General features: G+C 39.2%; 2 protein-coding genes across 2 annotated transcripts; both read right to left on the reverse strand.

Annotated features, from left to right (window-relative positions):
• Positions 1–84: 84 nt before the first annotated feature.
• On the reverse strand, positions 85–11,442 carry ttc19 (tetratricopeptide repeat domain 19). The gene is made up of 10 exons (XM_062993877.1): positions 11,175–11,442; positions 7,090–7,175; positions 6,560–6,670; positions 6,430–6,468; positions 6,261–6,317; positions 5,110–5,171; positions 4,402–4,496; positions 3,124–3,278; positions 1,942–2,104; positions 85–1,215 (listed from the first exon to the last, which is right to left on the reverse strand). The coding sequence occupies exons 1-10, from the start codon at positions 11,440–11,442 to the stop codon at positions 1,052–1,054; spliced, it is 1,200 nt and encodes a 399-aa protein (XP_062849947.1). The 3' UTR covers positions 85–1,051.
• Positions 11,443–12,147: 705 nt separating this feature from the next.
• Positions 12,148–21,552, reverse strand: abcf2a (ATP-binding cassette, sub-family F (GCN20), member 2a). Its single transcript, XM_062992986.1, has 15 exons — positions 21,473–21,552; positions 19,203–19,379; positions 18,810–19,022; positions 18,110–18,292; positions 17,662–17,833; positions 16,437–16,532; positions 16,088–16,190; positions 15,387–15,482; positions 15,153–15,272; positions 14,963–15,052; positions 14,602–14,712; positions 14,278–14,340; positions 13,994–14,122; positions 13,703–13,906; positions 12,148–12,588 (listed from the first exon to the last, which is right to left on the reverse strand). The coding sequence occupies exons 2-15, from the start codon at positions 19,342–19,344 to the stop codon at positions 12,481–12,483; spliced, it is 1,830 nt and encodes a 609-aa protein (XP_062849056.1). The 5' UTR covers positions 19,345–19,379; positions 21,473–21,552; the 3' UTR covers positions 12,148–12,480.
• Positions 21,553–22,871: the final 1,319 nt, after the last annotated feature.

The following is a 22,871-nucleotide window of genomic DNA, read 5'->3' on the forward strand; positions in this document are numbered from 1 at the left end:
CCACAGATACTAGATGGGTGAACAGGTAACATGTAATGTTATCCATAATAAGAATAAAGAAAGCATTAACTTCAGGCTGGGTCATTTGTCTTTGTCTATAATTGTGACTCAAAACAATCAGACTGCATTTTATTAGCAAACAACATAGAAATCCAGGTCATTTCAAAGGGTTCACTTACTTTATTGCGACTGAAAGTTCCATAATGATAAGCCACTGTGCTTTTGGCATCTGATATTAAAAAAAAATCAAGACAGCAATAATAAAAGTACATGTAAAAAAGATGCAGATATTCCAATTATACTACAGTATACTAATAAATATTCAAAGTTCCTGTTTTGTTTTATCTTAATTCATGTTTCCCCACCACTTTATCCTGGTCTCACTGGGTGCAATGCAGTAGCACATCCTAGACAGGGTGCAAGTCCATTGCAGAGACTTGGCCAACCCCCCTCAGACATTGCTAATCACGTCTGTATGTAGACACACAACCAACAGATGAATCCGAACCCTGGATCCCAATCGTCCTGCCGTTTTGCTACATGTACTTAAATAAATGTTGCATAAAGTTAGGAAGTTCCTTATACTTTTTCGGAGCCATATATCTGAGGCTCATTTTTAGGTTTGTGAAAAGTTACTCAAGAACGTTCCAATAGTACACCCACCACAAACACTACTACATCTGAATATATGTATTAAAGAAAACTCCACAATAATTAAATACCATTCATGTACATTTATCACATCACTTCACATCATTTATCACATCAAACACATAAGAAAACCAACATGAGAGGTAACTGATGCCCATCGCTCTGGACAGTACGACGTCACATACGACGCCACCTTTTTAAATTCAAGTTTTCCAGAGGAACTGCACTTTTAGACATCCTGAGGCCTCATGGGGAAAAACCCACATATGGCATGAGCTTGAAATTCCCAACAACCATCGTCCATGAGATGATGATGAAGGGTCATGTGCGCAGTCTGGTACCTCTTCTGACTCAGTTTGGTGGAAGAATGTCAAACTTCTATTGAGCTAGAAGTGTGTGATCACTTTGCAGCCGACGGTTCCTCACTGGCGGTGTTTTTTTCTTCTCTCCTCCTGCTCAGCTCCTTCAGTCCCTCCTCGAGCTGCTGTAGTGCTTCAGTATCTCCAGCTGCCTGTGCCAGGGCCAAAGCCTCTTCATACAGTTTAATGGATTCATCAAATTCGCCTGAGACAAGACAACAACTTCTTATAAACGGCAAAGAGAAACAGACTTAAAAACATGATTGAGACCTGGTTTTACTGTAGAATCTTTTTTTTTTTTAATGGCAAGCAGAATCATGGATTTCAGAGATATCATGGAAGATTACCATAAACATATTCATTTTAAAAATCCATAATAATTTTTCTCTGATTTGGAAAAAGTAAAAAAATTTGTTTTAAAAATCTATAATGCATATCAATATGTCTAAAAATCTAAACATGGAAACAGACACTGAAACCTTTGGAATGAATTAGAACCCTGACCTCTAACCAGAGCTTATAATCTAACATCAGCGTCCAGCCTGACTAATACCCTTGTGATTAAATGGAATCAATCAAGAGAGGAAACAAATGCATAGTAATGCCCATAGATTTGGATTTAATGTTACTGTGTCCACAAAGCTAGATACAAAACAGTAACCTATTCAATCATACACCAAATAACCAAAAGCATGTGAACTCCTAACCATTTGCTTGTGGATTTGATTTGGTTTAACAGCACGTTCGCTCATTGGTTATATTATAGCAGGAAAGATTGTCACGTATGCTTGTTGATAATCACATTACAAAACCAAGAGCATTAATACGATAAATACTACAGTATAATAGTGGTGTCCACATACCACTGTATACACATAATTAATAAAGTTCTGATGAAGGTTTACAGACCAACACAAAAATAAGTTTCTACCTTTGTGCATTAAAATGCCAGCCATGTTGCCCAGTAGCACGTGTTGGTCAGGGTGACCAGCAGCCTGGGCCAGTTCAACGGCCTTCTTCACCAGAGCCAACGCCTCATCATGCTTGCCCTGCAGATCCAATATTGTGGCCAAATCACTCATCAGGACCAGTGTCTGGAACACACATACACATTATACACGTTTTATTATTATCATAGGAACAAGAGAGGTCACATACTTTTTGCACATACTAGTTGCACGTGTTTAGTATTTTTCTTTTGTATTGAAGCAAACAGACCACACTTTGATCTGGACCGATGTCTTGTCTGCTCTCTACCAACAAATCCTAAAGGAGAATGCCCAGGTGTCTGTCTATTACTGTGAGTTGAACAGGTCCTGAAGCAGCAAAGCACTGCCACACTATCACACTACCATGATTTAGAAGAAGAATGCTTTTATTTGTCATATATACATATACAGGTGTACAGTACAATGAAATTCTTTTTCCGCATTTCCCAGCTTGTTTGGAAGCTGGGGTCAGAGTACAGGGTCAGCCATTGTATGGCGCCCCTAGAGCAGACAGGGTTAAGGGCCTTGCTCAAACAACCAACAGTGGCTGCACAGCAGAGCCTGGATTTGAACCGACAATTGATAGCTCAAAGCTTTACCCACTAGGCTTCCACTCTCCCGTTAATGACTGTTGGTGTTATTGTGAAATGATGTGTCAGCTTTAACCCAAATATAGTACCCAAACATTTTCCCTATGACTCATGACTCTGTATTTGTGTCAGCTGTTCAACTTTTAACCTTCCCACGGATGCCACATTTGCCCAATCTCTGTATAATAATAGAGTAATAAACCCTGACCTCATATCAGGCCGGTGCCTGCAGTTCCTGAGATGTTCTTTTCCTGACTTCCAATAGCACACTGATTTCCTGGATGAGACGTCAGTGAGCCAATGGAGAAATATTGAAGACTGGTCACTTCTGGAAAGTTTCACTACTGTTTCACCACAGTGCATCCTGGTGCATGGTCCCTAAGCACATATGCCTAAGCGTCCACATGATCTTAGAGAAAACAGGATTTATCTGACCAGTGGACCTATTTTCACTGGGCTGACATTTAGTTCAGTGTACCAATTCACATTTGGTACAGGGGTTTGGGGTCAGATAGAACAGAAAATGAGTCGTACCTGAGGATGGGTCTCTCCTTGTTCCTCCTGACAGATCTGTAGGGCTTGACGGTAATCTCTGCACGCTCCTGTGAAGCGCCGAGAAGATGCCAAGTAGCGTGCCCGGGTATCCAGACTGAGGCCCAGCAGCAGCCTTGTGTCTTTTCGTTCCTCTTCTGTCAGAGAAAGAGAGATACATGGGGTGAGGACGTTTCCAAAAAATGGCTGTGTGCCTAGTGGTTTATTTATGGTACCCGCCTGACCTCTAAGTTTTGTTCTGATACTACATGGGAAAATTTATACAAATATTTTTAACTAATGTCGACTTGGCAGTTGTAGCTTGGTGGTTAAGGTACTGTACTTTGCCACTGGTGGGCCCTTGACCAAGACCCTCAACCCTTAATTGCTTAGATTGTATACTGTCACAACTTTAAGTCACTTAAATGCATCCACTAAATGCAGAAAATTTAAATGTAAATTGATGGATGTCTCGCTGATTTATGCAACACTATCACTCCTCGCTAATTTTCCACATAAGTCCATAATTGCACAAATACTATTGTTTTTAAAATGTTTTAAGGGCACACAGCAATTTAGCTTGCATGTTATAGTCTAATAGCCACAATTTATCAATTGTATGAAGCTAAGAATAAGAATTTGTCTTCCATGGCAAATTAGGGCTTGAATACAGATACGTCTATAAACACAATTATTTAAAATTGCTACATAATTTACCATGGTTTAAAAAAAACTTCATACTTTATACTAATTTGTAGCCTTTAACATATATACTAGAATTGTATCTCCTGTGCAAAACCAAACAAGCATTCAGCTAACACTTCTTGCTTGATTACACTTATTCAGAAAAGAGTACCTTCCTACAAGAATAAGGAACATAGTTTTAAAAGCAACATAGACATTTAGGACCAAAATAAATACAAGTCTGAGAGAAAATGATAAGGAGGTTGTTCAGCCATCTCTGAAAACAGGAACAAAGTGTGATGCAACATCATCCACCTCTAGCATCATGTTTATTTTTTAACCACAGGGGTTTTACACTCACTGACGACTGCAGACGTCACTCATTATCATGCGACCTTTTCAAGTTTCACATTGACATACATGGAAATGACATAAATATACAGTATAATTCCCACCATTCAGCAGAATATAGCACAGATGAGTGAGTTATGCTCATCTTACTACTTTTAGATGTGTCTAATGCTAGATGACTAAGAAGAAAGAAACTTCTATATAACATGCTGTACTTTAGGGATGCACACGGCTGGGTTGCAATACCTGACACAGCATCTGGTGGAAGTTCCTTCTGTTTCTCCAGTTTGGCCTCTAATGACTCGGTGCAGAACTGAAAACCGTGTTCTGCTAACTCGTTCCTACAGAAAAAAAAAAAAGTGCTTCAGCTGTGTGATCTTTGTTCTCATTTATTATTTGTACTTTATGACTAAGCAAAACGTACAGTTTGAAAACACCTTCATGCCGCTCTGTCATCTAATAAGAGCATAACAGTTTGTTAGCTGCTAATGGCTATATTAGCTGACATTAGCTGATATACTGTAATATACAATTGAGATATCAGAATTAAAACCTCTATGCACTGCATATTTTGAATTTACTTTCCTGTTGTCAAATTGCTAATAAAGTAGCTGTTCATGGTTACAAATTGAAATGTAGGATCAGAATTACACCATACGTATTGACGTCTGGTATATAATCTAGCAGGACGGCTAAATAACAGCCAATATACTAGCTTAAAAGTTTACACCAATGTTAAAAAGTCAAATTTCCACAACGGTTTTAGATTCAACATTTTGACTTTTGTTTTGTCGTTACTTTATTGCAAAATAAATAAATAAATAAATAAAATAAAATAGCTCTATATAAATTAGTCCTGAAATTAATAAACTTAAGACAAAATTAATAATCAACTTAAAAATGACAGTAAACCAGACTGCACATCTTTTATCAATAAGGGGAAAAACTACTCACTTGTTCTGAGTGGCATAAATAGTGGCCAACTTCAGAGACATTTCAATAACTGCATTATCATCCTGTTCAAAATGAAAAACACACCAACATTAAGAAAAATATTAGCTGTAAGACAAATGTATAACATTGCTAATAACGACATTACAATTCAGAAAGTTTGCAAACTAAAACATTTACAGCAATAGCAAGAAGATGGACAAAGACACTGAATAAAACGAGCTAAAATGTAACAAACTGAAGGCCAAACAAATACCAGCATTGTTAGTCCACTTTAATTGTAATTTAACTATTTTCATTCCTAAATAAACAGAAGTTAAAATGTTACCTTGGAGTACAACATAATTAATATTATTACAGCATTAATAACAATAACAAAATTTTAGTTACAAGTCAAAAGTACAAAATATTCATATCTGGTGAACAACGTTTAGAAAATGACTAGTAAAAGTTAACCCCAAGAAATGTACTCTAGTAAAAGTCTAAAGAATCACACATCATTTGCTCTAAACTAAGAATGTTGCATTTTAACATACCAAAAGAATGAGTGCTATTGCTTTAGTCTTGTTTGTGCTGGATTATTTTTATAGGCACAACCTAATTTCATCCTTTACAATCATTTATTTTAGTTATATTTGTTTGTTATTTAATTTTTTCCACTGACAATAACAGAACCAAAAACAAGAAACACATAGAAACAAGATCCCATACAAAATTTTGGTGGGATTTAAATAAAGCAGTTGCAGCACAAAAAGTCTTAAAACCTTGACAAGCTGGAAGCTTTTGCATGAGAAGAATGGATAAAGATTCCATAAGATTGGTGTCAAAAGCTTGTTAGCACTTAACAAATCATTTAATAGACTTTATCAAGGGAAAAAGAGGTTTTACCAAGTACTAAGGCACATCACATTTGTCAAGATAACTTAGTGTTTTTTTTATTTAACCCTAAAATGATGTTGACTCATGTTCTCAATATTGCTGATATGTATCAAAATGTTCACTAAAACACTTGTTATATTTTCATTCAATTAAATCTATTTGAACAAATTTACAAATCATTACTTGTTTGATTTTATTTGCATTTGACCTACTGCCCCAACGTTTTTGGAATTAGGTTTGTACATCCATGCATACATAAATACATACATACGTACCTGAGACGTTCCTCCGGACAGCATAAAACTCATGGCTGCTTTAAACAGTTTCTCAGCCTACAGAGGATAACAAAAGCACAGAGGTCAGAGACCTGCTCCCTTCTAGAGGTCAAAGCTTTAGGCATCAGTGAATCTAAGCAAAGAAAAGGGACGAATCCTTCTTACTCACATTGTCCAGCTGACCTTGCACAAAGGCCAAGTTAGCCATCTGTAAAAAAATAAGAAAGTCTGGCACAACCTGGTACATAAAATACTTTGATTTATACTTTAGTGTTGCAGACATCATAAACTGAGGTTACCAGGCTGTAGGTGTAAATGATGGCATCATTGTTGTGACTCTGATGGGCGAGTCGTATTGCTTTATGTAAGAAGCCGTTTGCTGCATCAAGCTCCCCCTGCATCATGCTGTACTGTAAACAAACATCCAATTAAAAAGTGTAGCCTACTTTTCAATATGTCTCATTCTTTTTGAGAAATCAAATTTCAGAAGTGTGAAGGTACCATTGAGGTGGATTGGGATGCACCCATTAAGACACTGTCTATTTCAGAAAGACAATGCCAGGCCTGATTCTGCATGTACTACAACAACGTGACTTCACAGACACAGAGTTTCAGTGTTTCTGTTTTCGGTCTAGTTAGCAGGTTTATATAAAGACATGGGATGAGTAACTTGGGCAGTATGAGAAGAAATTGGCTGCCAGTGTGAAAGTAGGATCACAATGCAGGTAACCATGTAATATAAAATGTTTCACAGTTAAATATAAAAAAGGGGTTACATATGACTGGGTTTTTTAGTCACTTTCAGAGTACTATATTGTTGGCCGTTTACCTTTGCTTTTTTTAAAAGAAGAATAATTTCGTCCTCCGTCTTCTGCTCCTCAGTTCTCTCATCTGGACTGCTAAACAAGGAAAATGCTGCAGACAGAAATATTACATTTTGACTTTTAATATTTACTATAATCAATTTTAAAAATGATGACTGTGGTTTTCTCCCACTACTAAGATCAAACGGCTACGCTTAATTGTCCCCTAGGTGTCAATTAGTGAATGTAAAAGTGTATGTCATTGCCATAAACTGGCACCCTATGCAGGGCGTATTCCTGCCCAGTGTTTCCGGTTGGATCCAGACTTACTGCAACCTTGAACAGAATAAACATATGAGTGAAAACTAATTAAAGAATAAATAAATAATAATGACAAAAATTAAAGCATCCTAGAGCTAAAATAATTTGTAAAAAATAAAACGCATTTATTCACTAATTTTATCTTTGCTACCTTTGACAACTACTTAATACTCCATACAAATTTTACCACTGCTTCTTCAAGCTAATTAGATTTTCACTTGGCTACAGTGACAGCGGAATGGCACAGATCTGTAGTTTGCATCAGCAATAATAAGCTAAATGCAACAGTTACATCTGGCTTAAAAAACGAATAATAATAGCACCCAGGTGGCGCAGCGGGATACTCCATTAGCACACCAGTGCAGAGATTCTGAACTCCTCAGTCCGAAACTCGGCGTTGCCACCAGTCGGCTGGGCACCATTTAGCAAGCATAATTGGCTGCAGGGAGGGATGACCGGAATATGTGGGCGGGGTCTTCAAAAGCTGTGTAAGGACCCTGATTGGCAGATAGAGAGGCACCTGTGCAGAGTGCATGGGTGGAAAAGGGTTTCGCTAAGGGCTGTGTGCGGGTCGGAGGAGGCTTGAGCAGCAATATACCCTCCTCAACTGCAAAAAATCAAATAATAATAATACAGTGTTGGCACATTGTCTTCAGTAAGCAGTAATCATTATTGTAAAGTAAAGGGCCTTTTTTTCGCATATCCCAGAAGCCGGGGTCAAAGCACAGGGTCAGTCATAGTATGGCACCGATACGGTTATGGGCCTTGCTTAAGGTCTGCATGTCACATACAGGATTCAAACCCACAAACTTCTGATTGATAAAGCTCTACCACTTTGTGGTGGTGTGGCTTGAACGTGCGACTTTCTGATTACTAGTTCTGTACTCTGATCACTCCGATTACTAGTTCCAATACCACAGTCCCCCGATACATATAAACAAGGTGGAAATATTTTAAAAAGCTGTTAAACAGAACAATACCAATATAACCACTCTTTAATGCTCTGTTTAAAGTGATTATATAAAGATAATCTAAGACTTAAAAATCGAAACACAAATGCATTTTTAGACAATCCGAAATTACAGTAAAGCGGCACGGTGGCTAAGTGGGTAGCACTGTTTCACAGCAAGAAGGTCCTGGGTTCGATCCCCAGGTGGAGCAATCAGGGTCCTTTCTGTGTGGAGTTTGCATGTTCTCCCCGTGTCTGTGTGGGTTTCCTCCGGGTGCTCCGGTTTCCTCCCACAGTCCAAAAACATCAAGTTGGAGACACTGAATTGTCCAAGACTGTTCGATATAACCTTGTGGAATGATGAACCTTGTGTAATGAGTAACTACCGTTTCTGTCATGAATGTAACCACAGTGTAAAACATGACGTTAAAATCCTAATAAACAAACAAACAAACTAAACTGATATTATAAAACGGATAGTTCCGGTCCTAAAATCTGATTGGCTGAGCCGCGTTCGAAGCCGTTGTAAAATCCCCGATATACGCACACCTAGGACCACCTCACATCATTCCATATTAATACGCCACTGAAAAGAAAAAGTACAAACTTGGTTGAACACTATTTTAAGTCATGTACTATACATGGAAATGTCCAGATTAATATAAACAGTAATCCTGATCATTAAGCAGGTGTTTCGTCCAAGAAATCGTGTATTAGTGTTTGTGGAGGAATGTTTATTATTATGCGAATGTTATGTTCGCCCTCATGTTGCCTAGCAACACTGTTAACGGACTACCTGATTTCACGGAAGAATGCTTTTTTGTAAGTGTTTTTGTAAATAAAAACATTTATAAATTAAACATTGTTGTATTTTATTATATTTTATGTTGACCGCCGTTTTATAAAAGCAATAAGCCACTCGAGACCGTGCGTTACTGCTATGATTCTTAAAAAAAAATCGCATTATAAAACGGATAGTTCCGGTCCTAAAATCTGATTGGCTGAGCCGCGTTCGAAGCCGTTGTAAAATCCCCGATAAACGCACACCTATGACCACCTCACATCATTCCATATTAATACGCCACTGAAAAGAAAAAGCAACACTGTTAATCGAACTATTTTGCGTCGCGGAAGAATGCTTTATTGTAAGTTTATACACAATAAATACATTTATGAATTAAACATTGTTGTATTTATTATATTTTATGTTGACCGCCGTTTTATAAAAGCAATAAGCCACTCGAGACCGTACATTACTGTTATGATTTTAGCACGGGGAAAGAAGTTTTAGGCACTCCGCTTCGCGTCGTGCCAAAAACGTCATCCCCGTGCTAAAATCACAGTAATGATACGGCCTCTCGTGGCTTATTGCTTTAGTAACGCACGGTCTCTCGTGGCCTATCCGCTTGTTAAGTCGTGACGTGTCGACCTTATGAAACGTCACATCCGGGTCCAAGTTGGCTGAGACCCCTCGTATTTTCAATATACCACAGTGCTGTGTCCGAGTCGGAAAAAAACTACCCAACTGTCTTTCTACCGCTTTTCTTGCAATTAGATATCATGAAGTAATATTTTTGTTCATAATTTAATGTAAACTGTCAAATTGTATATTCATTACACGTGTTTCAAGCTGTTTTTAATTTACATGTAATATGTTCATATAATTTACATGTGATATCCTGGATTTTTGATTTTTATAAGCTATAAGCTATACTGATTAAAAGTAAAACCAAAGAGTCAGAAATGTCAGTTTTCATGTAATGAATTAAAAATATGACCGCTTACCTCTTGATGAGTTGACATGAAATTAAATAATGACATGAACTAGTGTACTGCACATCTTGTCTATATATATATATATATATATATATATATATATATATATATATATATATATAAAAGACCTTTTCTCGTCCAGATCGCTATTGAGAAGGACTAGAAGTTTATGACTCGTGTTTGTAAACCCAATTTCCAATGACAGCGACACAGAGTTCCATAAGTTTTCCACAAACATTATTTATTTTAACTTTCTTCTTAAATTGGCTTATCCATTAATCCAAGTTTCTTATAAAAACAAAATAAAAACTCAATATGTTCGCAATTGGCGTATAACAAACAAAACTACGGTAAAAAATCTATTGCTCCGCGTCCTCTTTCTTTCCGTATATTTTATATATATTTTCCGTATATAGAGCCAATACAATTCTGCCCTCTTAAGGGCTAACCAAAGAGGACTAATGAATAACAGCATACATTGATTACCAGGAAAAATTATCAATAGTTAAAATACCAAGTCTCCACTTCAACAGGAAAATATTTATGACAATAAACATAGAAAATTACAATTAGTGCAATATTGCTTTTACAATATATATAAAAAGGTTCAGAGGTTCAGCCTTATCTTATCTTATCATAGTTGTTTGCGTTTGGACCCGGAAATGGTCCGAACGTCACGTGTGACGTCAGACTTAACAAGCCCATTGCGTTAGTATAAAGCGCTGTGCTTTCTGTTGTTATGGTAACATTGACTGGAAGTCGCTTCACGCATGCGCTACCTTTCGCTTTGAATGACAAAATAATAATAATAATAATAATATTGACAACATGTAAATAAAAATTTCCACTTGACTGCTGAGTTTACTTAAACTATTTACTGTTCAATTAGGGTCTTTAAAAGGACTAATCGGATTGATGAATATCGTTGCAGGTAAACATGACCACTGATGTGTGGTATGGAGTCTGTGGCTGTGACCTTATCCTAACTTAGATCAGCTGTGTATAAGACAGGTGTGTGTATGAACAGAGACTCTGCAGATGTAATGAACTAAATGTTGCACTGACCCATGAGTGCGCAGAGTGCAGAGCGCCAGTGCTGAACTGCGGCTTCCTCTCCCTGACTGTACTCCGTCTTCCTGCTCCATTTCAACGACCTTCCTCCACTGAAGTCGCTCAGCGCCGGTAAGATTGATGTCGGACAGGATAACCGATGCGGTCTGTAAGCTTTGCTGTGAGATGAAGTGTGAATGCACAAACGTTTCGCTCCATCATTCAGTATCTTTCTCACACAAACTCTAAGTGTTAAAAGACGACAGCTGCTGGAGAGCGCCATGTCTGACTTCCATAACCACGTGACGTAGCTGTACAGTCACGTGATACAAGTGATAAACTGACGTCACGACGATTTCAACTAAATTGCTGAGATCATGTGATCCAAGCAGGGGTATCATTTATTTATCTATTTATTTATTTATTAGGATTTTAACGTCATGTTTTACACACTTTGGTTATAAGACTTTGTGTGTGTTATGAATAGAGGTGGGTTAACAGGCAGTAGTGTAATGCAACGAAGTAATAATACTTTGTTACAGTACTTAATTTTTTTTTGGGAGTATCTGTTACAGCGAGTTTTTACACTTTTGTCCACGTTTGTCCAATCCTGTGACATAAGATCTGTGACAGTACTGTATCGTGGTAAAGTGGTACTTTAAATTGGTACTTAAAAGTTTAGTTTAGTTTTTAACACGTCTGCCCTTTGGGCCATGTTCATGGCAGCAAAGGTCGTGAGCTGTCTTTTATTTACTCATTTCATTTGACTTAGAGAAGTTGTGTCTGTTGTCTATGTATGTTCATTTACATGTGTTGCTTCAGTAAGGAAAACGCACCAAATTCAGTTACCAAACAAAGATTAAATCCAAGTCTGGAGATGTGCAGGCTCAGTTTACAGCAGAGATTTTTTAATTAACACACAAACGTAGTTTTCATTTGGATGGAATCGACAGCTCGTCACTACAAACAGAAACCATGAAAATCTGAGTACTGGCAAAAAAAGTTTATTCATGTTTGTTCAGACAATTACATTATTGCAGAAACAGCATTAAATAAAAGATGAAAATAAAAGCTCTTTAAGAGCTTAAGTAAACATACTTAGTCATATCAGCTCGTCCTCTGTTGAACTGCTGTAAAATGAATGTACTTTGAAAATATGCTTAAGTGCACGCTCGTCTCAATGTGGTACTTTAACTAGTCAAGAATAAGCCAACGAAAAGCCAACAAAGCCAGACAGTAGATGACTTGGTAGTAGACGGTGCCTCAGCCGCATGCATGGCTTGCAGACTGTCGTGTGTGTGGTAACGATGCGAGTGATTCATCATATATGCTTGTCAATTTTGGCTTTCAGATGTTCTTTGTAAGCCAAGATGTCCCGATTCCACTTGGTGATGGTCTGATTTTCACAAACCCAGATCTCCTGAGCTACCTAATAATATAGAACAAAAAAAAAAGAATTAGCACTGAACGCTAAAAAATGTTAATGGCTGTTACTTCTCATACTTCATGCAAATTTTATATTTCATTTCAAACTGATAACATATCTACATTTGAAACAAAGCTGCCACTAATACTAGATGGCAAGAGGCTGAACACATTGCTGCTCACCACTATGTTAGTCGTTCACATGATGCGTGTCAAAATCGCTTTTCTCTGGCTGTACCACTGACCAACAAACAGTTTATTCACACAATGGTGGTCATTTGTACATGTGAGAAAGGAGAAGTGGGTCGAAAAACCTCACAAACAATTCGTCTCACTGACGATGCCTTCAAAAGGTCAGCGGCAAACTGGGTCAAAGTTCAAACCGATTAAACTTTGATGCTTAAAGCTGCACAGCACACAATGTTCAAGGTACTGCAGCGGTAAGGAAACAATGACACAGCCAGTGCAAAGGAGGATATAGGAATAGAAAATGTTGTGTTTTAGAATACACATGGCCTGAATCAGTACATCATAAGGCCTTTGGTCTCACAATAAACAGACCCACCAGCCACTTGCATGCTCATGCATTTTCATGTCTTCGAGTCTGATTAGACAGTGATGTGGCAACAAAAAGATTTGATCTGAGCGACTTGGCAGTGGCATGGTGCCAGAAAAATTGGTTGGTTTGTGTGTGAATCATCTGTTACACATTGGAAATGAGGAGAGATCCCAGCAAGTGTTAGTTTTCCAGTCGGAAACGCCTCAATGTATCTAAATAAAAAGGTATAGACTGTAGGACAGCTACAGGAACTTAACCACTTTATGCCACCGTTCACCATATGTGCACCCAAATTGGATATTCTTAATTTCCCCAATTGAGATTTGCCAATCTCTGCCTACTGCACGGCATATTTGCTGGCCGTTTAAAAGCTTGCAGATGCTCGGGACTAGCCCACATGCCATGATTGACATTGGATCTAGGAACGCAATCTTTTGCACCAACAGCAGCAGCCCAATCAACATTCACATAGACACAAAAGACAAATGTGTTTACTGCAATTCCAAAACATTAAAAATCCAGTAGTCTTGACCTGAATAGAAGAGAAACTTAAAATTACCTGCTGAATGAGTCGGAAATCGTGGCTGACCAGCATCGTCCCCCCTTCAAAGTCATTAATTGCATCAGCCAAAGCATCAATGGTCTCGATATCCAAGTGATTGGTCGGCTCATCCAGGAAGAGCATGTGAGGGGTCTGCCAGGCCAACCAGGCAAAGCAGACACGACATTTCTGACCATCTGAAAGGTTCCTGATGGGGCTCACCTGGAATTAAACACGCATTCCTGTAAGTGTAACCCTGCACACTCCTCAAGAGCAAAGTTTAAAGCTGCACAATAAGTAAAAACCAACCTGCTGCTTGCCCGTGAGGCCATAGCGGCCGATGATCTTCCTCATCTCTTCTTTCTCTTTGATCTCTGGGTAGCACTTCATCATGTACTCTAAAGGCGACAGGTCCAGTTCAAGCTGCTCGGTCAGATGCTGAAGGACAGAAAGAAAAACAGGTTAAGAGCCAGTCAGCTTCAAATCATGGCAGGTTGATTAGATCTAAAGACAAAAAAAACCATGATTTATTTAAACTGGTACCTAATAATGTAACCTTATCAAGAGCAAATGAATCAGCATTTCGTTAGTACCTGGTGGTATCTACCAATCTTGACATGGGAGTGCTTTCTGATCATTCCATCAGTGGGGAGGACCTGAAAAGACAAGATACAAAGAGCTCGTGAAGGGCTAAAACAAGCTTAGGTTGTACAACAGTCATGGCATGCATCTTTAGAACTGTACTGCTTTTTAGAACTTCGTTTTTTCACTTGGTATTATTTATTTGGATAGGTGTGAACACGGTCATTGCACTTAAATGAAAAGAAACCGAACCACAGGGGAAAACACTCAAAGTTCAACTCATCAACTGAGTCAGACCAGAGAAGCTGTAAAAACAGTTTAGACAACACACTTACCTCCCCAGTTAACAGCTTCAGGAGAGTCGATTTGCCGGCTCCGTTGGGCCCCACAAGGGCCACCCGGGTATCCAAGTCAATTCCAAACTCCAGGTTTTTGTAAATAATTGGCTAAAAACAAACAGATAAAATAGGGTTTTTTCAAAATAATTGTTATAAAGTTATATTTTTTAGATGACAGATTAAAGTTTATAAAGCAGGGAGCAGAAACCCTTTCATTAGGCAAATTTAGATAAACAGATTTTTATATTATTTATAATTATTATTAGTACAAAAAAACAATCCTGCTGGGTTTGCATACAAAATAACACTATGCTTGCCAAAAATTGCCCCCCAATTTCATTCATGCGCACATCCTTACCGAATCAGCTGAATATCTGAAGCTGACATTCTGAACCATGATGACTGGAGGAGGGATCTTTCCACAAGATGGAAAATAAAACGACAGCGTCTGAAAGGTAAACGGTAAACCAGAGCAAAGCTGTTAATACATGTAACTTGATTTAGCAGCTATAAATAATCAGTCCACTAAAGAAGCAGTCATTGCTCACCTTGTCATTCACAACACGTTCAGTCAATCCAGACGCCACCATCTTCTGCAGCGTTTTTTCTTTGCTCTGAGCCTGACGGGCCAGCTTGGCCGAGCCGTGACCAAACCGTGCTATGTAGTTCTATAGAAAGAAGAAAAAAAATGAGGTCAGACAAATTGTGGTCAACTTGACGGATGCAGTGTTCATTTCTTAAAGTCAAAATTATCAGCCGTTTAATACAAAGTTATTGTTTACCTTCATATGAGTGATCTGGTCTTGTTCCCAGTTGAAGCGTTTCATTTGGTTCTCCTCCAGTTCCTCTCTGGTTTTTATATACTGGTCATAGTTACCCTACAAAGACACAAAGAAGAGAATTCAATATCATCATTAAAAGTTAGAAACAGGAAATAAAATTTCATGTAAAATGTTTGCTAGAAAAACACCACCTGTGAACTAAAGACCAGCTTTTTGTAAATGTTTTAAGGGTCAGGAGTCTTCCAAGTGCAGCCTGTATGTTTACATATCAGCAGATATGTACATGAGAATCTGCATCAGCCCAAAATTACAGCAGCTGCTTAGGTCCACATGTTTTAAAAGACGAACCTGGACAGTGATTTTTGGCTGTAAACATTAATACAATTAAAATAAAAGTTTGCTTTTATCTCGCACATGTGGCTATTGTGGGCTTAAGTTTACTAGTCAAACCAGGGCATGATTACTGCCAGACCTCTCAGATCCAATCACTTATACAGAGCCAGTCTAGCAATGTAACACAGACCTGAATGTCTCAAAAAGCAGCATGATCCACATTCTAAATAGACACTACTATTCTGGAAAGGGTTACATAGACTTAAAACACTAAAAGACTATACTGAACCACAGTGAGAGCTACTCTCCACTAGTGACGGTTTCATTTAGGTTTGAATTAGCTGAGGGGAGTAAAGCTCAGTTCTTACCGTGTAATACTTCAGCTTACGCTGGTGTAAGTGCATGATGTTGGTGCACACACCATTGAGGAAGTCTTGAGAGTGTGATATCAAGACCAAAATTCGTTTGAATCTGTAGAATAAATAAAAGATTAAAATCCTACAAGTAAACTAGACAACAAGCAAAACCAAACATGAACATTCACTGGGTTGCACAAACAGATCAGCTAAACGCTTCGGTCTAGTTTTTGTCAAAGCCCCGACCGTACTGAGAAACAAACTGCTTGACGACGAGGCTACAATTCGGCCTTCTGTTTACATCATATCAGCAATGACAACCCATAGAAAACTTTAATGGAACTCCAAAAAACAAACATACTCTTTCAGTTCTTCCTCCAGCCACACGCAAGCATCAAGGTCCAGGTGGTTTGTGGGCTCATCCAAGAGAAGCATGAAAGGTTTGAGAAACAGCGCTCTGTGAATGAAAGGAACACTGGTGTTAATGTTTAGCTAAGACTTTGCACGCGCTGTACTGCAATGTAGACAAACGGCTGCGGAAATCAGATTTTCGCTTCGGACAGTTTTTGTCACTGCACAGCCGCACCGCAGGTCACTGCTTGGCGACTGTGCTATCATTCGGCCTTTTAGTTCATCATTTCTCCGCAGGATTAAAGTTTGATTCGCTGGGCGTTACTTTAAGTGCATATGAGCCAACACTTTAGAAAGCCATGGTCACACCAGAGTTTAGTCAAATGTTCTGCCCTGAGAATGAATTACGGCAACATAAAAACTCAATTGTCTCTTGTAAAATTTCTATAGATTTTGGAGTTCAGTTGTTTATACACTGATTTTTTGGAATACATGGCTTGCTGGGTATTTAATATATTTATTAGGATTTTAAGATCATGTTTTACACACTTTGATTACATTCATGACAGGACAGGTAGTTACTCGTTATACAAGATTTATCAGTTCAAGTCTTTAATGTCAAACAATTTTGTATCTCCAATTAACCTGACTGAATGTCTTTGGACTGTGGGAGGACACCGAAGTTCCCAGAGGAAACCCACGCGGACAGGGAGAGAACATGCAAACTCCACACAGAAAGGACCCGGACCGCTTCACCTGGGAATCGAACCCAGGACCTTCTTGTTGTGAAGCGACAGGTGCTGGTACACCCAACCAACCGAAGCTGGCCCCTTAGATTTTAATGTAAAATTGACAAGTAGGCGACTAATCTGTTGCACATCTACAAACTTTTGTAGGACTTAATATCATAAGAGTTCTAGAAACTTAAAATACATTTAAATTTCTAACAAAACCAGAATTCTTATGCCTTATTGCTATGGAGCGTGATGGTTTGGTGTACAACGCTCTGGACTTCCAGCTAAAGGCTTTCCAGTCTGCAGGCTAAAGCAAGACTATTAAACATTAACTTCTAACATTAGCTTCTACTAAATGGCAACATGCAAATACGACTGTGCTAACAATTCTGCTTAAAATTCCATTGTGTACAGGCATGTTTCTACATGCAAATGGCAAGTTTCTGGTGTGACCACAGCTCTACAGCTCCAGTGAGTGGTTTAAGCTGCATGGAAACTTACCTAGCGAGAGCAACACGCATTCTCCATCCACCACTGAAGTCTTTGAGCTTTTTCTGTTGCATGGCCTTGGTGAAGCCGAGACCGTGGAGGATACGACAGGCTCGCATCTCTGCTTTATCTGCGTCCAGCTCCTCAAGTCGTTCGTACAGCTCCATCAGCTTCTCACACTCAGCTAAATCACACATGTGAGAAGAAAAACAAGATGGATTCAAACCATTTGTCTGAAGACTGGGATTCAAGGCACGTAGAGCTTTTAAAAAGCATTTGTTCCTTAACTGAACACAAAACCCTTTTCACAAAGTTCTTAAAGGAGAATGTTCAGAAAGGTCTATACTGTTCCACACCTAGGAAAGGGAGCTACAACCGACAAAATAGCCCCTATGAAAATGTGGCAAGCACTGAATACATTTCAAAAAAGATGGAGTCAAAATATTTGGCGTTGCCTTACCGTCTTCATGAGCAAGTCTCTCTGCTTCTTTCTCGAGCTTAATTCTTTCGTCGTCGACCTCCATGACGCACTGAAGTGCTGTCTTCTCACTGGGAGCCATCTCACGTGTCAGGTGGTAGATGTCAATGTGCTCTGGGATGGGCACTTCTCTGTGGCCAATAGCCGAGAGCAACATGGATTTACCTGGATAATAAACAAATGGTTAGATGTTCAGCATGGAAAACTTAAAACTAAAAAAAGCTCACTAACATTTAACCAGGCTGAGACATTAACAACCACAATTCCATAACCCGGGGGTTTGAATATTTTACAGCTTGTTCACACATCAGCTACATCAACTGTGCACATAGATGAGCATTTTCTAGAGATGACTATGCTTGTGTTTCAATAAAACAGCAGCAAACTATTGGTTTGAACCAACATGCAAACTGGAAATAAAACCACCTGTTCATGCTATTTAAGGTTACGGTGGGTCAGGTTCACTGTCCAGGTTGCAAGTCCATCACAGGGCAAACACAGAGGAAAACTATCACCAATTAACCCAACTGGATGTCTTTGGAATGTAAGAGAAAACCAGAGCACCCAGGGTTTGTCAAAGCCAACCTTCCCTCCTTCAAAAACTGTGTGGCTGCCCGACCAGGTTGAGAGCTCTGCTGAAGCTCTGCAGTGATTCATACTTTATGTTCAGCACAAAACATACCTGTTCCATTGAGGCCAATGAGACCATAGCGGCGACCCGAATTCAGCTCCAGACAGGTATCGTTGAGCAACTCTTGCCCATGGAAGGTTAGGGAGAGACTGCTGATGTGCACATCTGTGCTGTTGGGGTGGGACGCCAGCACCCCTGTTACGGCACGTGCTTCTGTCTTTTTCAGCTCAAACTCATCGAGCTCTTTTGTTATCGCAGCAACACCTGGGGAAAAATTCAAAGCTGGTATTAATTTTAAGAAGGGCATCCTTCTACATTACATCCTTCTACATCAGTTTGAGTGTTTATAATAATTGATACACTAATAAATCTTTAGTTAGAACCGTAAATAGGGAATGGTGCATATTACGTTTAAAATAAATCTTTTGTTATTGCAACACCCACCATTTTCACCATTCACACCGTTCTCTTGCTCCTCGGGTTTCTCCCCCTCGTCGTTCAACTCATCTGCTTTCTTCGGCCGCTGACGGGCTTTGGCGGCCTCTTTCTTCTTTGCTGCCTTCTTCTTGGCTAAATCGGACGGCATTGTGACTGTGGACCCGGGTTACACTGATAAAAAGCCTGGAAGACAGGGCAAATAATGGAAGAGACTATTAAAAAGTCTCTTATAGGAGTGTCCAGCTCTTCCAAAAAACCCTGCATAGTTGTCCAATAAAACACAATATAGTAAAGGTTAATTAACAAATGTGATGGTACTTGTCTGTGACTAATGACTGGACACAAGACCACTTTACAATTATCACATGGGGTTTCCAAAATTTGTCTTGCAATTCTCAAGGTTGCAAATGTTTAGTCATTTGGGAACGTGTCCCCCAGTTCATTAATGTTTAACATGTACCATGTGAGGAAATTGGGTCCTCTGGCACTAAAAGCAGATTTTTTCTAGACAGAATTGTATGTTTGCAGTTCATAACAGGGACAGTGGAAGCCGGTGGACTATCAACTGAAAGGTTGAGCGTTTGAATCACAGCTCTGCCGTGCAGCCACTGTTGGGTCCTTGAGCAAGGCTCTTAACCCTGTCTGCTCCAGTGGTGCCGTACAATGGCTGACCCTGCACTCAGACCCCAAGCTGGGATATGCGAAGACAGAATTTCATTGTACTGAACATCTGTACATCCTTCTTCTTCTATAAGAGTGGCTATATGCCAATAGTGTTGCCCAAAATCACAACCCTAATCACTGCAGAAGTGAAACCAATACTGGTGGTAAAATCTAACACTCACATTTTATCTGCCGAAACACAAAAAACACGTTTACAACTAAAAAGTGGTGTCTACACAATACTTTAAACTAAACTAATCACCAGCTTGGGAGTGACTTATCTGTTAAGCAAGATTTAATAAAAAACTGGTAACTGACAAAATCTGCTTATATTTGGGGCCAGGGTTACTGATTTGCCCACCTTCGCTTATTTAATTAAGATTTTAATGTCATGTTTTACACACTTTGATTGCATTCATGACAGAACAGCTAGTTACTGGTTACACAAGATTCATCAGTTCACAAGTTTAAGGTCAAACACAGTCATGGACAATTTGGTATCTCCATTTCACCTCACTTGCACATCCTTGGACAGTGGGAGGAAACCGGAGCACCTGGAGGAAACCCACGCGGAAAAAACAAAACAAAACAGAGTCAGAGTTATGGTAGGCTAGTTTTTATATTGCATTGTTTTACCATAAAACTGCCAATGCTGGGGAAGCCAGTTATAACTGGTTTAATGATTCTGGTTGTATCAAGCAGAGAAAACTTGAGACATTTAGTTTATGAACCTAAATCTCCTTCCATGTTACAGACAGTGATGTCAGTAGTCCAGCTTCTCTGGTATTATAATGTGTTTTTGTTCAAAAGGTCCAGGTGCTGGCGTTTTTGTTTCAGGAACACTGACCTCGCCTCATGTGGTTTAACTACTACAGTCTGTCGCCATTTAGCCCTATAGCATGCGGCTCAGGACTCGAGAGTCAGAAAACTAGTAAAATGAAGACTGGAGTCCAGACTTACTGCTATTTTACAAGCCCTACATTTAAAAGATGATGTTTATCTGTTTAAAAAGAGATACACATGTTAAAAAGGCGCTAATATCGACAAATATAGAGCATTCCTTCCAAATGGCTCACGTTGTTCGCTTATGGGGCCTAGCAACCATGCTAGCGAAAGCTAACCACACCATTTTGCCGATAAACGTTTAGTTAAAATACTACTTTTATAATAATACAATACGTCTCCGTGTTAGTTTTTATTCAGTCACCTTACGACAAAAACAATAAACATTTAAATGTCTATAAATGAGCTGAGAATTAGAAATGCGCGATAACCATCCGGCCGCATTGTGTCCTCACTGAACCGGCTATTCAGGCCGCATCTCAAACAGCTACTCAATAGTCAATAAGCGCACTACGTAGTGTACAAGCTGTTGATTTAACGCCTAGCGCATCTAGTGCACCTATCTAGGGACGACAAGGCAATTTAGGACTCATCCCCGGCCTGCTTTGCTGATCCGGTAAGCGCCAAGTCTTCTTGATAAAGCTCATCACACGCTGTCAATTTCAAGCCATGTATTTTAAGAAAACGAACAAGTGAAGCTATCTTTATACAGATAAGTTAGGTGTAATAATGACTGTAAATGAAAAAAAACCAAGATGTTAATATGTTACCTCTTCTTGTGGTTGAACAGCCCGGCTGAAGCTAGCACGAGAGGAACGGGCTCATGGCTCGCAGCTAGACCGCGTCAGGCCAACGCGCGTGCTCAACACCGGCTCGCCAGCCAATCACCTTTTTTAGACACACAGACGCCCCGCCCACTGGAGGCTGGAAATGATTCTGATTGGTCAGGTGAGGCTGTGAAATAGACGCCCCGCCCACTTCGTGAGAGCTTCGCGTTCTTGTACGGGCTTGATGTAGTGACTGTTTTTTTCCACTATGTGATTAACAGAACATGCAGTAGGTGGGTTGGCTACTCTGAACTGGAAGAGGGTGTGTTCATACCATACCTGGTGTTTCCAGCTGGATGTGTAATAAATAAACATTTCTCAAGGAAATTGATACAAGTAAGGACGTTGGTAGCTAGGGTATCAAGCCAATCCACCGCCAAGTTGTCACTGTTGGGCCCCTGAGCTGTTAAGAATAGTGTCCTGCAAACCTACTGGGCAGTTGTAGCCTAGCAGTTAAGGTACTGGACTAATATCAAAAGGTCCCCCTGTCAGGTTGCTGCTGTTGGGCCCCTGAGCAAGGCCCTTAACCCTCAGTTGCTCAAATTGTATTCCATCATAATTGTAAATCGCTTTGGATAAAAGCTAAATGCTGTAAATGTGAATGTTGTAATCTTATTGGACAGTTGTAGCCTAACAGTTAAGGTACAGGACTAGTAATCAGAAGGTCGCTGGTTCAAGCCCCACCACTGCCAGGTTGCTGCTGTTGGGCCCTTGAGCAAGGCACTTAACCCTCAAATGCTCAGGCTGTATACTGAAACGGTACTGAAAGTCGTTTTGGACACAGGAAAATGTAAATGTAAGAGCAAGCATTTACACTAAGCTTCATTCTCTAATCATTAAAATATTTCTGTGTGGATCTGAACATATGTTTGGCTCTGTCCTGTATGAAGGTCTGACCACTACCACGTTTTAGCTTCTTCACAGAGACAGACTGAATTTCATTTAAAATCTTATGTTTTACGTGATCAGTAATGCCACATATATAACAAATAGAAATGTAATTACTCATAAGACATTGATAAAACAAATGCATTTATTTACACACCGATGTTTGCAGCACAAGAACACAAGTTGTTTTAATTATTAAAAATTTTACAGGACTTCCAGAATGTACAACTGTGTGACATTCTTTTTAGCAGATGCATGTCATATGATACACATCTTCCCAAATGCATGTGTACAAATTACTCCCCAATTACCCAAAATAAAAAAAGACTTGTATTTAAACTTTGGTAAGTGCTTTAAAAATTGCATCCTTATTGTGGTTTTAAGGCAACAAAGTTACAATGATGATTTATACATGCTAAGCTTTTCATTTGCTTTTTTCCCCCCTAAACACAGG

Source organism: Trichomycterus rosablanca, chromosome 4, assembly GCF_030014385.1.
Source record: "Trichomycterus rosablanca isolate fTriRos1 chromosome 4, fTriRos1.hap1, whole genome shotgun sequence".
NCBI lineage: Eukaryota > Metazoa > Chordata > Actinopteri > Siluriformes > Trichomycteridae > Trichomycterus > Trichomycterus rosablanca.

What these genes read in the sequence shown, in the direction of transcription:
- abcf2a (XM_062992986.1), bottom strand. Translation starts at nt 19,344, where the DNA reads ATGCCGTCCGATTTAGCCAAGAAGAAGGCAGCAAAGAAGAAAGAGGCC. An exon ending in CATTGGCCTCAATGGAACAG is followed by an intron (nt 18,293 to 18,809) that starts GTATGTTTTGTG and finishes TTTATTATCCAG; the next exon opens with GTAAATCCATGTTGCTCTCG. An exon ending in TCAGATATTCAGCTGATTCG is followed by an intron (nt 14,713 to 14,962) that starts GTAAGGATGTGC and finishes GTTTGTTTTTAG; the next exon opens with CCAATTATTTACAAAAACCT.
- ttc19 (XM_062993877.1), bottom strand. Translation starts at nt 11,442, where the DNA reads ATGGCGCTCTCCAGCAGCTGTCGTCTTTTAACACTTAGAGTTTGTGTG. An exon ending in TGCACTCTGCGCACTCATGG is followed by an intron (nt 7,176 to 11,174) that starts GTCAGTGCAACA and finishes TTCTGTCTGCAG; the next exon opens with CATTTTCCTTGTTTAGCAGT. An exon ending in AAGGAGAGACCCATCCTCAG is followed by an intron (nt 2,105 to 3,123) that starts GTACGACTCATT and finishes TGTGTGTTCCAG; the next exon opens with ACACTGGTCCTGATGAGTGA.